The sequence below is a fragment of the Zootoca vivipara genome, chromosome 10, assembly GCF_965207765.1.
Source record: "Zootoca vivipara chromosome 10, rZooViv2.hap1.1, whole genome shotgun sequence".
NCBI classification, from domain to species: domain Eukaryota; kingdom Metazoa; phylum Chordata; class Lepidosauria; order Squamata; family Lacertidae; genus Zootoca; species Zootoca vivipara.
This window is the reverse complement of record NC_142593.1, coordinates 40,558,618-40,574,737: the sequence shown is the minus strand read 5'-3', so window position 1 is coordinate 40,574,737 and position 16,120 is coordinate 40,558,618. Positions and strand designations below refer to the sequence as shown.

General features: G+C 43.1%; 1 protein-coding gene across 5 annotated transcripts in view; it reads right to left on the bottom strand.

Annotated features, from left to right (window-relative positions):
* The window catches only part of IL6ST (interleukin 6 cytokine family signal transducer), a 36,251-nt gene extending 20,461 nt beyond the window's left edge, over positions 1-15,790 (bottom strand). Inside the window, exons 1-6 of one of the 5 annotated variants that reach the window (XM_060280290.2) lie at positions 15,675-15,790; positions 8,875-8,955; positions 7,065-7,376; positions 5,048-5,183; positions 2,702-2,856; positions 1,110-1,261 (exon numbers count right to left, since the gene is read on the bottom strand). In XM_060280290.2, the coding sequence (XP_060136273.1) occupies positions 1,110-1,261; positions 2,702-2,856; positions 5,048-5,183; positions 7,065-7,376; positions 8,875-8,941 (822 nt within the window). In that variant the 5' untranslated portion in view covers positions 8,942-8,955; positions 15,675-15,790. The remainder of the gene's footprint in view (positions 1-1,109; positions 1,262-2,701; positions 2,857-5,047; positions 5,184-7,064; positions 7,377-8,874; positions 8,956-15,674) is intronic. The other 4 variants (XM_060280291.2, XM_060280292.2, XM_088653164.1 and 1 more) reach the window with 4 other exon arrangements.
* Positions 15,791-16,120: the final 330 nt, after the last annotated feature.

Below are 16,120 nucleotides of genomic sequence, written 5' to 3'. Positions count from 1 at the left end.
GTGTTGCCAGGGGTGTCCTATACAAGAAAATGGCTAGAATGGTGACCTGGATTTGTTGTTGTTAAAGAAAGCTCTTATACTTTTTGAAGTCTGTCACCTAGTGATAAGTAATGCAGTCTTTGCAGAGATTTCACTCTGTCCCCATCCTTCAAACCTATGAAATTTGGCTAGGCACTACTTTGGCCCAGTACGAGTTTCAAGCAGCTGCCATTAATCCTGTCTGAAAGCAGGATTCTGAAATTTAGCCTCCACAGTCTTAAAAAATATCCCAAGCTTATAGTCTTAAAATGTGAAAGCACAGAGATTAATGTGTACTGCAATTCATGCGGAGCAGGAGGTAGAGACAGGGTTCTTAATCAGATGGAACCTTCTCCCTTCATCATAAAAGCCCCAAGTAGATTAAATATCCCTTGGAGCTAGATCCTTACTGCTTCACATTATATTTGCTGTGGCACCTATTCCTTTTTCTACTACACCATTCCAATGAGAAGGAATTTGCAGCAAGAGCTCTTGCTTTTTTTTGTTTTTTAAGTTTCCCTTTCAGCAGTTTTAGGAATTTAGCTATATCATTGCTTCCAGACACCGGTCCAACACTTTCACAGCCTCTCCGGATTCAGATAGAATGGAGGTAGAGCTGTGGTACTGTGCCAAATCCTCAAAGGACAGTCCCCAACAGTTTCATACAGAATGTTGACTAGCGTAAGACTGAATGGACCCTTGCGTGACTGCACAAATCAAAAGCTACAGGGCCAAGGAACAGCCTTCTAGTACTACTTTCTGGCTGTGACCCTGCAGGTAGGAATTGAACCACTGTAACACAGTACCTTCAACTCCCACCTCCTTGAGTCGCACCAGAAGGACACCATAGCCAATAGTGCCAAAAGCCAAGGGAAGCCAAGAGGATTGCATATCTCAATAAAGGTAATTAAAGGTAATTAAAAAGGGTGTTTTAAGCTGCTTCAGTGTTAAAACTGGACCTGAAACCAGACTGGAAGAGATCTATGTACCGGTAGTCTGCTTCCTCCGGGCATATGTGCAGGGAATATTAAGACACTGTATAAAAGAAAATGCCACAGAAAACAATTGACAAATAATGGGTGTGGGGTTACCTGGATCCAGTTTATACTGTCAATGATCTTGTATCGAATTTCAAATCTCAGGACCAGTGGTACTTCATCAAATAGGCTTTCCCACGATAGCTTTAAGACTCTGGGAAATTCTCCTGAGTTGAGAGACAGATTGCATGGTGGCAGCGGTTTTACTAAGGGAAAAAAGGTGCACTCAATTAGCCACAGGCCATTTCATTGTTTTTAATATAAAGGTTCAAATTAATTTGAAGTCTAATATTCAGGTACACAGCACAACTTTTGTTCCTTTACAACAAGAGCACAAACCTTTGGAGAAGTGGTGGGCTTCAAACTAAACCTCTCCAAAACAAAATTGCTGGTTAAAAATGTAACAACGCAAGAAAAGGAAGACCTGGAAAAAAACATGGCTTAAAGATCTGCAATAAAGCAAAATACCCAGGTATCTGGATCTCTCTAAAAAAACATCAATTTATTTCAGGATAACTATATGAAAACCTGGAACCTTTCATTTTTAGGAAAGATCTCTACCATCAAAATGACCCAACTTCCCAAATTACTCTTTCTATTCCAAACAATTCCAATTCTGGCTGGAATGGGCTGCCTCAAAACCTGGCAAAAAGAAATCTCAAAATTTTTATGGCAGGAAAAAAGACCTAGAATTAAACATCAAATTCTAATCAATGCAAAGGAAAGAGGAGGCTTTGCCCTGCCTGACCTAAAATTATATTACGAGGCAGCCTGTTTCACATGGCTAAAGGAATGGTGCACACTTCCAAGATCCCGACCTCCTAGACTTCGAGGGTAACGATAACAGGTACAAGTGGCACGGGTACCTGGGATATGGGAAAGTAAAAATACATAAAAACTTTTTGACCCTTATTGTTAGAAAATCCCTGCACACGGTTTGGGAGAAATATAAAGATCTTTTAGAGCCTAAGACTCCCTGGTGGATTTCACCAGTTGAGGCAACAGCGGTAAAAAGGAAAAAAACGGAAGGGAACTCGGCAACTTACAAAATTTTACTTTGTACTTTCTTCAGCCCGTACCACTACTTAACATAAGATAGGTGACAAGGTTCTAGGACAGGGGTCCCCAAACTTACCCGGCTTTGGGCCGGTGCCCGCAGTGCTGATCGCGCGCCCATACGGGTGCGCACATGCTATTTCCGGTGTACTTTCGGGTTGCAGGAGCACTGGAAATAGCTTGTGCGCATGCGCCTCCTCAGACCCGAAAGAGCGCCGGAAATGACGTTTGAGCATGCACGCAAGCTATTTCCAACGCTCCTCTAACCCAGAAGTGGGCAGCCGCACCGCGCCGGTAAGAGCGGGCGGCGGCAGTTGTCGCGGGCCGGATAAATGAGGCCTTTGGGCTGTATCTGGCCCGCGGGCTGTAGTCTGGGGATGTCTGTTCTAGGACTTGGTGGATATTTGCAAGATGGTTCCATTCATTCTGAATAGAGAGAAACAATTTCTCCCTAAGAATTTCCACCCTATTCCTTCTTTCACCATATAAAGAAACATTATCTTCCTTAGAAGATATGACGGTATGAAATCATTCATAGGAGTAGCTCTACTGATTTTTTTCCAGAATTGTTTAACTGAGGATATATTTACCTTGTTTTATAGGATCAAACACAATGCGGTCAGATTCAGCTACCCCAAGAGCATTCTTTGCTTCTACCCACACTTCCAAGTTGACAAAAAAGACAACCTTAGTACTGGTACAAGAATTATTGGCACCCAGGCAGTCAGCAAACTGTTTGATTGGCCTAGAAGTTGGAGAAAAAGAAGCAGGATTTAATACACTAAAGTTTATATTGGTCCCACAACTACATGTACATATCCACAACTACATGTACATATCCTTGACAGATTTAAACAGAGGCGAGTCTAGCAGAATTCAATGAAACTTAAAGCTAAAGGGACCCCTGACCATTAGGTCCAGTCGTGACTGACTCTGGGGTTGCGGCGCTCATCTCGCTCTATTGGCCGAGGGAGCCGGCGTACAGCTTCCAGGTCATGTGGCCAGCATGACTAAGCCGCTTCTGGCAAACCAGAGCAGCACACGGAAACGTCGTTTACCTTCCCGCTGTAGCGGTACCTATTTATCTACTTGCACTTTGAGGTGCTTTCGAACTGCTAGGTGGGCAGGAGCTGGGACTGAGCAATGGGAGCTCACCCCGTCGCGGGAATTCGAACCGCCGACCTTCTGATTGGCAAGCCCTAGGCCAGGCATCCCCAAATTTCGGCCCTCCAGATGTTTTGGACTACAATTCCCATCTCCCTGACCACTGGTCCTGTTAGCTAGGGATCATGGGAGTTGTAGGCCAAAACATCTGGAGGGCCACAGTTTGGGGATGCCTGCCCTAGGCTCAGTGGTTTAACCCACAGTGCCACCCATGTCCCCTCAATGAAGCTTACTCTGTAGTAAATGAGCTTCGGACTGTAGCATTTGCTCCACGATATCACTAAGAAATTAATTTACTTAAAGGTGGGGCTTTGCTAAAAGGACACCAAATCAGTTTTTCCCCAATAAATAAATAAATATCTCCTATCTAAAAGCAATTTGCATTAATCAAAATACTATTAAGTAAAATAGGAAGTGACTGTTCATATTTATTTATTTAATTTTTAAAAAGATTAACTGGTATACCATCTAACCAGTCATAAGTAGGTTGACTATTTCTACTTGTATACATCAACAAAAAGTCTGGTAGATATCTCTAAACATTATATTGTTTTCTGTTGTGGGAGGATTTAAAGTAAACTATTGTTCTCTCTTTTCCTCGTGCAAAATATTCTGATCTTTTAAAAAAAATCTTGTTGCAAACAGCGTGGATTTGATTTAAATCAAATCAATTTAAATCACTAGTCCGTAAGATTTATTGATTTAAATCATTTTTTTACAGAAAGACTCATTTTTGCTGGTATAATCTTAATATTTACAACCAGATGAAGGTTTCATTTTGGGAATAATAAAATTTCAGAGTAGTTTTTACAGTTTTACAGTTATATCAAAAATTACTGATTTGGTTATACTATTAGAAATACATAATTATGATTATTATGAATATGCATATATTGTGAGTATTCTGCTCACAAAGTTGCACTTTCATATTTACTGCTTCACACTTAGGTACTTGTGCAGATCTATTCCACTCCAAACAATCTATTCATTGAACCTCTTGGAACTTAGCATTTACCGTAAGAGTCAAGGGATTGATTCTGTGTATATAAATTTGCAAAGGAACAATGGGATTAAGGTTTTTTCCCTCAACTCTTTATGTTTATTTTATAACATTTTTCCTGTGAAGAAAAGGCATGTTATCTCTGCAGACACAAATTCAAACTTTTGAGAACTGCAAAAACAAGCATCCGTGATAATATCTTCTTGTTAGAAAAAAACTGCCCCAAATCATCTTACAGAAACCTCTGAAGGAGCATGACAATGTGAATGGATTAATGGAATTCATTTACCAAAAAATTTAAACACTGCTCATGCTACAAAATTAAAAACAAATCCTTATTTCCTGATGGATAGCTTTTGGACTATAATGTAACTTACGGTAAATAGAAAACTATCTTTAGAAAGATTTTTCCTCCAAAAGGATTTTATTTTTAAAAAAATCGGATTTAAATTTTAAAAAACCTGATTATTTATCTACCCTGGTTGCAAAATGTATCAGTAACCAAAGTTATAGTCCCTCAAGATTCAGCTATTCAGTAGCTTTAGTACCATTTTTCTCATCCACTGCCTACCGTATTTTGGCTTTCAGCTCTTTTAAACTAGCAGGACCACTGAGTTGCTTAGACACAGTGTAGAGCAATGTTTAAATATTTTAGACAAGTGACTTCCCTTTAAAAAATTGTATTCTTAAGAACAAATATTAAGAATTCAAAGTTTTGTATGCACATTCAACAAATTAACTACAGGTCTTTCAAACTGAAAAATATATCTACCACCGAGATTTCAAAGTATAATTGGTGTCCAGAAATGTGTATCTTCCAGGCTCCCAAGTACAAGTTTGAGAATAATTCTTTTTTCCCTTATGCTGATGCACAATGCAACTCAAATTCTCAGGCTTGTCTGGAGAAACTGCATTTAAACACACACAAATAAACAGAAGTTAATCTAGGAGTACACTTGCAAAAAACAACATGAATTCATTTTGGTCTCGATCAATTTTTCAAAAAACAAACAAACTCATTTTTTAATTGATTTTTTTTCTCAATACTGTAAAGCAGAGCATTCATGTCAACAGGTCATCAAAGGCAAAGGTAAAAAGGAAGTACATCAAAACACCACAGGTGACATAAAATAGGGAAGTATTTATTTCCTGCTTTTTTCCCTCAGAAACTCCAGACAGCTTACAAATAAAATAGGAAATTAATAAAAGCACTGAAGCAATAGTATCATTTTTGCATACAAGGCAGCATATACAGCTGTAAATAGAATTTGTGTATCAAAATCTATTATTGTTCACCTGTTCATTCCCCAAGTTGGATCCAAGATTGTGCAAGCAGGTTACTCACAGAAGGATTTCTGCTACTCTACAATAGCTTATATGGAGGATCAGATGGCACTCCAAACAGAACGGGCATGGTGCCAGCTAAGGTGGTGTGTCCTACTAACTGCTGACCTATACGGTTTCAAGACAGACAACACTAAAGGGGTAACAGGAGCCATAAAATTGTGTACAAAAAATCCCAATGACTGCTCCCAACAATTTCACATCAGTATTAAATATAATTGGGAATAATATAGTGCCCTGCAGCCAAACTTAGCGTAACTGCCAGGGGGACAAAAGGCATTCTTTCAGATCCACTTTCTGGACTTTTATGTAGGATTGGATTCACTGTAATCCCAATTCCTAATCCATGGAGCCAGTCAAGGAAGATGCCATGGCCAATGGTGTCAAAGCTGCAAATTTGAGAAGCAGGAGCAAGGTTTCACACCGCTTGCCCTGCTCTTTGTAAAGCTCATCCATCAAGGTGACCAAGGCCAATTCATTCCCATGACCAGGTCTGAACCCAGACTGGAATATATCTGCATCATCCAAGAATAGTAGGTGGTCATCCTGCACTGAAACTCTCTACCGCCTACCCAAGAAGCAGGTATTTATTACTGGTAGAGGAACTAGTATAACTAAGGGGCCCAGAATTGGTTTATTTAAGGGAGGACACACCACTACCTCTTTCAAGGCAGCAAGCACCACCCCTGCAATCAGTGAAGTGTTAATCACTCTGTACCCAACCACCTCTCTGCTAGATTGAATAAGCCGGGAGGAACAGGGGTCAAGAGGCTACACTGAAACTGATCCTACACAATACAAGCATACCTGCTGCACTGCCTTTCTTATGGAAGCATAATGCCTATCCCCATGTAATATAGTTAAACTTTATTTTGAAAACTTATATCCCGTTTTATATCTTCGACAGGTTCTCCAAGTGGGTCACCATGAGTCTCAAAATAAAATCATACTTGGGCAGAAATTGCGTAGTGACTAAGTGGAACAAACATCATTCAGGCAGCAATTTCTGCTCTCATCCTTACTTCTGCCTGGTGACATATTTGCCAAGTGACGATGTAACTTTTTTCTTCTTTTTTACTTTGTACCTTTCAACTATGTGAAATAAATGTTTCTCATTTCTCCTTCATGTTGTCTTCAATATATCTGACAAAATCCAACATCCTCTAAGAGTGTTATAAAGAGCAGGAGAATGACTATACAGTGGACCCTCTGGATACGAATTAAATTCGTTCCGGGCGTCCGTCCGCAACCCAAAAAGTCCGTAGGCAGAGGCGCCACTTCTGCGCATATGGTGAAACCCGGAAGTATACACTTCCGGGTTTGCTGCATTCGTAACTCGAAAGTTACGTATCCAGAGCGGTACGTAACTAGAGGGTCCACTGTATGGCAATATTGTTCCTTTTATGTGTATCCCCACAAGGAAGAATTTAAGGAGAAATACTTACGGCCCAAGGCAACTTGAATTCCATAGATGGTCTGCTCAATATTTCCTGTTATTAAGACATTACAAGTCAGAGGAGAAGCCAATATAGATGTGTCATTGAATGTTACACTTGAAACAGTTCCATTTATTATGCTATAGTGTTTTTTAGGAACAACTTCAGTATGAATTCTCCAGATAACTTTATCAGCACGAAGGTAGCCAAAAGCTGAACAATAGTCACGAAGAATGCAGTATGCTGTAAAGCTGGACTCAAGGGATACTACAGGAGACTCCGGAGTTATATAGCCACATGGTTCCTGAAGTACATCTGAAACTGAGAGAGCTCATTAGTTTGGTATTGTTTACCAACAACATAGCTTATTGCTGTAAGCATACAATATGACAATGGAAGACAATAGTTACCTAGAAAATACATTTTCCCCTTTACTTTTCCAGGGTACATTAATTGACAACATTTGCTTGGATCCAAGATAAATGAATGGCTGGAAGTGCATAGATCAGATTTTTGACTTTGCCTCAGGGCCTGCCCATCCAGCAGCAGCTTCTGGGTTCCAGTGAGATCTCGTGAGAGCTGTGCACCTTGAAAAGCTACTCCAAAAGGTTCCCTCCCCTTGAACAATTTGAGATGGGGTACCAGAGACTGCTGGGATAGCAGGGGATTTCCTTCCAATCTGGGGGAAAACCCTCCCTTACCATAGCAAACCCATCCCACTTTGTTCAGGAGGAACCTCAACACTCTCCAGAGGCTGTTCAGGGTAATGCAGAGGATGGGGGAGGGAAAGGAAGCTTTACTTCTGTTCTCATATCTAAGAATCCAAGACATTAGGTCTAACAATTATAATCATTTTCCTAATGACTATTTGCATTCCTTGTCTGTGCTAGTTAAGTGAACTCCCCCACACCTAATGAGTTCAAAGACAGTTTCATTATCAAACATCAGAATTAGGAGTGAATAAAAAAAAATAGAAATGTGCAGAGGTAACAGTACATATGTGTTACATTTCCTTAGGCCTGTTTAATATTATGTAAAGAGAAACGTTATCTTGAAACTTCACCTATATTTCATTTCTAGAAGCATATTATTCAATTTTGTTTGTGCAATTTAAGTATGAATCTTGCAGGAAATATTTCAACCATCTTTTCACTTTCCACCGCAACATACCACATGTAGTAACTTAATTGGTTTGTGCGTAATCTTTCTCTACTGTACAGGACTTCTTTTTTAAAAAAACAGGAACTTAGCAAGCTAGAAAACCTGATAATAAGTTAAATATCCTTCATTTCATATTACCACATCAACTATTGGCTTGTTTCACAACATTTTATATTTTGACTTTACAAGCCAATGGCATCTATCTAGAATAACGCCTCCCCCTTAAATTAGGCTCCTGAAATGAAGGAAGTCTGGGTTAACCAGGAGTGGACTTTTCAGTGAACTTGAATCAGTTCTGCTCATAGCTGCCAAGTTTTCGCTTTTCTCGCGAGGAAGCCTATTCAGCATAAGGGAAAATCCCTGTAAAAAAGGGATAACTTGGCAGCTATGGTTCTGCTACCGAAAACAAATACAAAGACCCAGAATGTAATCTAACTGTATGCCTTTTATACCTGGCTCTGGCTCACGGATCTTGTGGTTTTAATAAAAAAACCAAATAGATCTCACAAGCCTGTAGTCTCTATGCTGTTGGCTTACATATAATAGATTCAAACTAAAAATCAAGAATCGTTTTCTATAATGTATACAAATTAACAAACCGACAGACAGCTTAATAATACAGTGGAACAATTCAATATTATTAATCCTGCAGACTTACCTCCAAAGGAGTAAATGCTCAGGAGACTACACACAACTTGCCGTAACCAACTCCATTTTGAAAACATCTTGAACCAAGTCTCTGTAAAAACAATTTTTATATATATAATATTTTTACTCTGCTCAATCAGCCACTATTTTCTTTTTATGAAGACACTTCTCAGCAGACAGGTTCTGTAGTTTCCTCTGTTATGACAGGTTAATTAACCATGAACAAAAAGGTTTTGTGGAAAGCAAGAAAAGAATAGTGCATGGGGAAAGAGCCAAAAGTGAGAACAGGAATACAGGCAACTCCCCACTTGTCCAGTTGCCATTTTGGAGCAAGACAACTCTAAAGTCTCTTTCCCCCCCCCCCAAAATGATTGACTGACTGTGATTGAATATCAATTAAACATCTGGCTAGTTCGGATGACCACCTTGAGCTAGCTTAAGAACTCTGAAAACAAAGAAAAGTACTTGATCCAGGGATAGTCCACATATATTCCTATTCCTACCTCTTTTTCTTAATGGTGACTGCTCCTGCTCAGGCTGCACAGAAAAAAGCATTTTGCTTTCTAAAATTCATTCCAATTGTAAAGATAAATAAACCTGACAGAATTCTACAGGATGTGGTATTAGTGTGTGAAAACAGTTCAGATCCAATGATCCCCAGGCACAAACCTCCAGATGGTGGAGATGTCAGGTGCCATCTTGGCGCCCAGGCATCTTCACTTGGTCACTAGTGGTCAATGACCAGGTACAAAATGCGTCTGATGCCTGGCTACTGAGCTCACTTCTCAACCATTATCACAATGCAATATAGTGAGGGAAACATATAAACTAATACACAATCTCCAATTTATATATAATTTATGTCTAGCACGTTTGTTAACTTACAGATAGGTAGCTGTGTTGGTCCGAGTCGAAACAAAATAAAAAAAATCCTTCAGTAGCACCTTAAAGACCAACTAAGTTTTTATTTTGGTATGAGCTTTCGTGTGCATGAAGTGTGCATGCACATGAAAGCTCATACCAAAATAAAAACTTAGTTGGTCTTTAAGGTGCTACTGAAGGAATTTTTTTACGTTTGTTAACTATTATTGCAATAGTGATTATATAAAAATGTAAAATTAATTGACAGTTGTGGTTTACTTAGTGATCATAGTTGTCGTTGTTGTTTAGTTGTTTCCGACTCTTCATGACCCCATGGACCAGAGCACACCAGGCACTCCTGTCTTCCACTGCCTCCCGCAGTTTGGTCAGACTCATGTTGGTAGCTTCAAGAACATTGTCCAACCATCTCGTCCTCTGTCGTCCCCTTCTCCTTGTGCCCTCAATCTTTCCCAACATCAGGGTCTTTTCCAGGGAGTCTTCTCTTCTCATGAGGTGGCCAAAGTATTGGAGCCTCAGCTTCACGATATGTCCTTCCAGTGAGCACTCAGGGCTGATTTCCTTCAGAATTGCCAGGGTGCCTTCCTACAGGGGGCCTCCTCCCCTCTTGCTGACCAGCACTTCGCCCAGTGAGAGCAGCAGCAATGGGTCAGGTGAGGGGAATCAGGAAGTGAGCGGGACGGAGATGTCAGGACTCAGCGATGTGGGAGAGCCCCTGCATAGCCAGGACCAAGAGGTGGAGGGGAACAGGCAGCCCCTTCCGGCGCCCGAGTCAAGGCACGCCACCAAACGTAAGGTTGGGCGGAGGCGTTTCGGGGTGCCCAAACTCTTATGCTGGTCCTGTAGCCGGAAACGTCCACTCCCGGATTCTGCAAGTGACTGAGAGGTCATGTTTTTTGGCTATCTGCACTCTAAATACTATGCACAATAAAACTCAAAGACAGAGCAGACTCGGACGTTGTTACTCAAGAGTAGCCGCAACAACACCCTTACAAGAATGGATAGGTTTGATCTTCTTGCAGTCCATGGGACTCTCAAGAGTCTCCTCCAGCACCATAATTCAAAAGCATCAATTCTTCGGCAACCAGCCTTCTTTATGGTCGAGCTCTCACTTCCATACATCACTACTGGAAAAACCATAGCTCTACCGTGTTTCTCATATTATAAGACATGTCTTATATTAATTTTTTTCTCAAAAAAACACGACATGGCTTATATTCAAGGGATGTCTTATTTTTTAATAAAGTGCATGCGGGCGCTGTTTGCCGGGCTTGTCAAGCCCAGCAAACAGCGCCCGCCGATCTTCTGTGACAGGCGGGGGTGGGCGGAGAGCGGAGAACGATCTCCGCTTCCCCCCCACCCCCGCCTGTCACACAGCACAGAGCCAAAGATCGGCGGGTGCTGTTTGCCGGGCTTGTCAAGCCCAGCAAACAGCGCCCGCCGATCTTCGGTGACAGGCGGGGGTGGGGGGAGAGCGGAGAACGATCTCCGCTTCCCCCCCCACCCCCGCCTGTCACACAGCACAGGTCCGAAGATCGGCGGGCGCTGTTTCCTGGGCTTGTCCAGCCCAGCAAGGAGCGCCCGCCGATCTTCGGCTCTGTCCCCCGATGCGCTACGGCTCGGGGAAGCAGGCAGGGAGCTCCTGCTGGGTCCCGCGGCTTCGCCTCTCGCTCGGTCGGGGCTTTGCGATAGTGCTTATTTTCGGGGTATGTCTTATTTTTCACCAACCCTTTGAAATCCTGTCATGGCTTATTTTTTGGGGATGCCTTAAAATATGAGAAACACGGTAGCTATACGGACCTTTGTCGGCAAGGTGATGTCTCTGCTTTTTAAGATGCTGTCTAGGTTTGTCATTGTTTTTCTCCCAATTTCGTGACTGCTGTCACCATCTGCAGTGATCATGGAACCCAAGAAAGTAAAATCTCTCACTGCCTCCATTTCTTCCCCTTCTATTTGCCAGGAGGTGATGGGACCAGTGGCCATGATCTTAGTTTTTTGATGTTGAGCTTCAGACCATATTTTGCACTCTCCTCTTTCACCCTCATTAAAAGGTTCTTTAATTCCTCCTCACTTTCTGCCATCAAGGTTGTGTCATTAGCATATCTGAGGTTGTTGATCGTTAAATATACTGATAAAGTCCATTTTTTGTCTTGTGGCTAGAACCTTCCTTGACCATTGATGCACATTTTCTAAATAGTATATATATCTGATTTAGTGTGTTTGGATTAGTATAATAACAATTTATTACCTGATCCTTCATCCTAAGGTCTCCAGGAAAGTTAAAACCATTAAGACACAATATTAAAATCAGTGTAAAACAACTTAAAACTACAAAAAATAAGGTATATCATAAAAACATGCAACTCAGGTATCAGCAGGCAGGGTTAAGAGATGCATCTTTGGTTGTACAATGAAGGTACAAGATGCACCTCTGTGGGGAGTTCAACAATTTAAGGGATACAGAGGCTGCCACCCAGAGCTTTGGAAAGTGGTTGAACAACCAAGAGGGCCCCTTCCACTGATCTTTGTGCCAAGGAATGTCTGAGAGGAGGAGATGGGCTTTCAGATTATGTGTACTTTGGGGTTTAATCTACCCTTGTTAATGTTCCCATTTAGAAGCAGATTCTGTTTGTATGGTCTGGTTTGTGTGTCACACTGAAACTGATTTAATGTTAATATGTCCTGCTTCACTTCTCTCTCCCTCCTGCTGCCCTGCTTCTGCTCATGGTTGGTCTGAAGAAAAACAAACCAAAAGTCTGGGTTCACAAGTAACAAGCCAAATTCTGATTTGTTTTCTCCTCAGAGGTGCTGGAGCAAGGGAGGAACAAGGCACAGACCTTTGAGGAGTACACACTGGCATGGTGCTGGTTCACATTAAATAAATTTATTTTAACTACAGCTTAATGTGAAATACAACCCAGGCCTATGTTACAATTTCAGATTAAAATTGTGCATGCATATAGAATCCCCCCCCCCCACATGCAGATCTTAAAAGTTAGAAATTATCTGCTGGCACCTGGACCTTTGAAATATGACTCAAGAATTGATGCTGCTGCAGATTTGAAATACATTTCTGCTTTACAAGGCCTGCATGCGTTTTTGAGGCAGAGCAAACTGCTTTAAAAGTGAAAGCCAACATAGTTCTTTCCAGTGCATCTAACATCATTGAAGAGAATTTTAATACTGCCCACCACTAACAATGCAATCCTATGCATATACATTCTAAGCCCTTCTTACTTCAATGGGACTAGACATGCCTAACTGCAATGATAAGGCTGCACATTATGTTAATATTTAGAACCAAAATCTATATTATAATAATTTTTGGTTGCAAAGTACCAAAACAATTTTAGCTAAAGTATTAGACTGTTTATGCACAACAGAAGATAATCAGAATCCACAGGAAGTTTTTTTGGGGGGAATGGAAAGCCTACTTTGATCTTGTCCTTTTTGCCTTTGATAGCAAACCAAGGAGCATCTTAAGAAAATTTTATTGGCTACTGCTTGTTTCCCATCTTGTCAAAGGCAACTCAGGTAAAAGAACCACATGCCGAGAAAATTCTCACCACTCTCCTGTACTAATTCTCAGCACTCTGCTCAAATTTATCATACAAATAAAAATAGTATCATTTCCCTTTATATGCCACACACTACTGTAGTCAAGTAACCCTGTGGAAATCCCCTAATCAGGCACACTGATGATCCTAGCATCCTTGGGAGGCTGGAGTGGGGGTGGGGAGAGGAAGTACACAAATGGTAGGCCCAGAAACACAGAGTAGAGTCAATATTGAGATGCACCAGCCTGCCTTTCAAAAGAGATATCAACTAGGTTGAATGACAGCCAATCTCTATGCTACCATGTACTTCTAGCTTGATCCCAGAAATACTATTCAATATCAAGAATGTGTTAGAACACTGCACATTATCACTATTGTTTATATAGTGTGCCATCAATTGCATATAACATAACAAAAAGACTGCATCCTCCTCCAAAGCAGTTTGGTCTAAAACTGTACAAGTGGAAGTCAAAGAAAGGGAGTGAAAGGAAGATACTGCTGCATTACAACTCCCATCATCCCAAACCATTGGCTATGCTGCCAAGGCTGATGGGAGTTGCAGCCCAGTAGTGTCTAAAGGGCACCACAAAGGTACCCCCCCCCCCCGGTTTAGGCACAAGTTTACCACCAACACAATGAGACCTAGACTGCAATGAGACCTAGACTGGCCAGGGAACATACAACCCAGTGGCATGCAGTGATTTTTTTCAAAGGTAAACAGGGCCAGAGGAACCAGCTTGGGAGGGTGATTGTGGCCCTCTGAAGTTGCAATGTCATGCAGCTGAGCATTGCCCCTCCGTCCCTAAGCAGGACAGCAGCTTTCTGGGCTTTGGGGAGGAGACACCAGGAGGACATTTAAGGGACTATCCTTTTTATTTTTTTATTTTGTTTTTTTAAAAGATTTTTATTGAAGTATGAGAATTTTTACATACATTATATTCTCTCCTTCCAATGTTTAATTTCCCGTACCATTTTTTCTTTCCCTTCCCACCCCTCCCCCACCCATAAAGGTAAAGGGACCCCTGACCATTAGGTCCAGTCGTGACCGACTCTGGGGTTGCGCGCTCATCTCGCATTATTGGCCGAGGGAGCCGACGTATAGCTTCCAGGTCATGTGGCCAGCATGACAAAGCCGCTTCTGGCGAACCAGAGCAGCACGTGGAAACGCCGTTTACCTTCCCGCTGTAGCGGTTCCTATTTATCTACTTGCATTTTGATGTGCTTTCGAACTGCTAGGTAGGCAGGAGACCACCACCCATAAAAAAGGACTATCCTAGTCCCCCTAGTCCCCTGATCAAATGCCACTGGCACAATCCTCATTTGACTAATCGGCAGTGGTATTTTTCTAGAAAAAGAGGTGCTGGAACTCAACATGAACGCCTCCTTCTTTCTCTTACAGTGGCAATGGTGCCCACCATAGGAGCCAACTCCTAGGGGCCGCAGGGGCTTTGGCCCCCACAACATATTTCAAGGGGCTGGGCCCCCACAAAGTTGATGCGCATTCCCATTCAAATGGGGTGTTGTGCACTGCATCATGCGATTGATTATGTGGGGTAGGGCTTACCTGAAAAAGCCCCACAGATAAGAATTTGGAAAAGAAAAATTTATAGGAGTGAAAAGATCAGGGAAGGGCAGATTGCAACACTGGAGGAAGGAGAGGGGACCCAGAAGATAAGGTTGTGTACACTCTTATCTGCAACGACCGCTGAGCTTTATCGTGTAAAAGAGGGGAAGGAATAACCATGAGAAATCAGCTCAGTTTCTCCAAACCGCTCGCGACAGGGTAACATTTCAATAGATATTTGCACAGATATTTGTTTGAAGGCTTAGTCGAGGAAGAACGACCACTTGCCCCATTCGGTTGAGAACTCAAGGCAAACCGGAGTACGGAACAGTCGCCCCCCCCCTTCGCGCACGTAAGAAACGCGCAGGAAAAAGAGAGCAGGGGGAATTCTGCTGCGACTAGAAGAGGGTGGTTTCTCGGAGAAATGTTACCAGGGGGCGGGGTCGAAAACCAGGCCGACCCAGCGGTGACGGCCTGAGGCGCCGGTGGGCGTCCCAAAGCAACGCGAGGCGGCTTTCCAGCCAGGCGCCCGAAAAGCGGGACGTGCCTCCAACACACACATTAAAAGGGCGCCGCTGAGGAGACAACCGAATCGGGGGCCGCCTCAGAGGCCAGAGCCCGACCAAGGCGAGCTTCTTCGTTCCCTCACAAGCCTTCGGAGGACAAGGCCCGTCCGCGGGGGAAAGCGGAGAGCTGCCCCCCCCCCCGAGGGCAGCTGCCAAGTTTCCCTTTGCGGCCTGGCTTGGCCAAGCTGCTACCAACAGGCTGCTCCCCTCGGTCGAAGGCCAACGCGGGCCGGTAAACCCTCACCTCTCCTGACGCGCTACTCCCACAGGCCTCGGACCATCGCCATCCCCGCCAGACACCTCACGAGCCACCGCCGTCGCGCACACCTTATGAACTGCGGTGCGCCGCTCGCCTTGACTGACGGCTTCATCCCGCACGCTCGAGCCGCCATTGGTGGACAGGCCGGAGACGTCACGGCCGTGGGCGGGGCAGACGGCAGAGGAGGCGCTTCCCGTAACGGGCCTCTGGGCTGCCAGGATTCCGGGCTCCTGGTCCCAGCAGGGGAGGGGGAAGGGTGGGGAAGAGAGGCCGGGAAAGGGGGAGGTGGGCGGGGGGCACTGCGATTGAGCGTGGCGAGCCGCAAACGCCCAACAGCGCCTGCGCGCAGGGCAGCGAACGTTCGGAGAATGTGACACCCTCCCACCTCCTCGCTCCGTGCCCCAATCAATTAACCAGCAAAAGTAAACCCA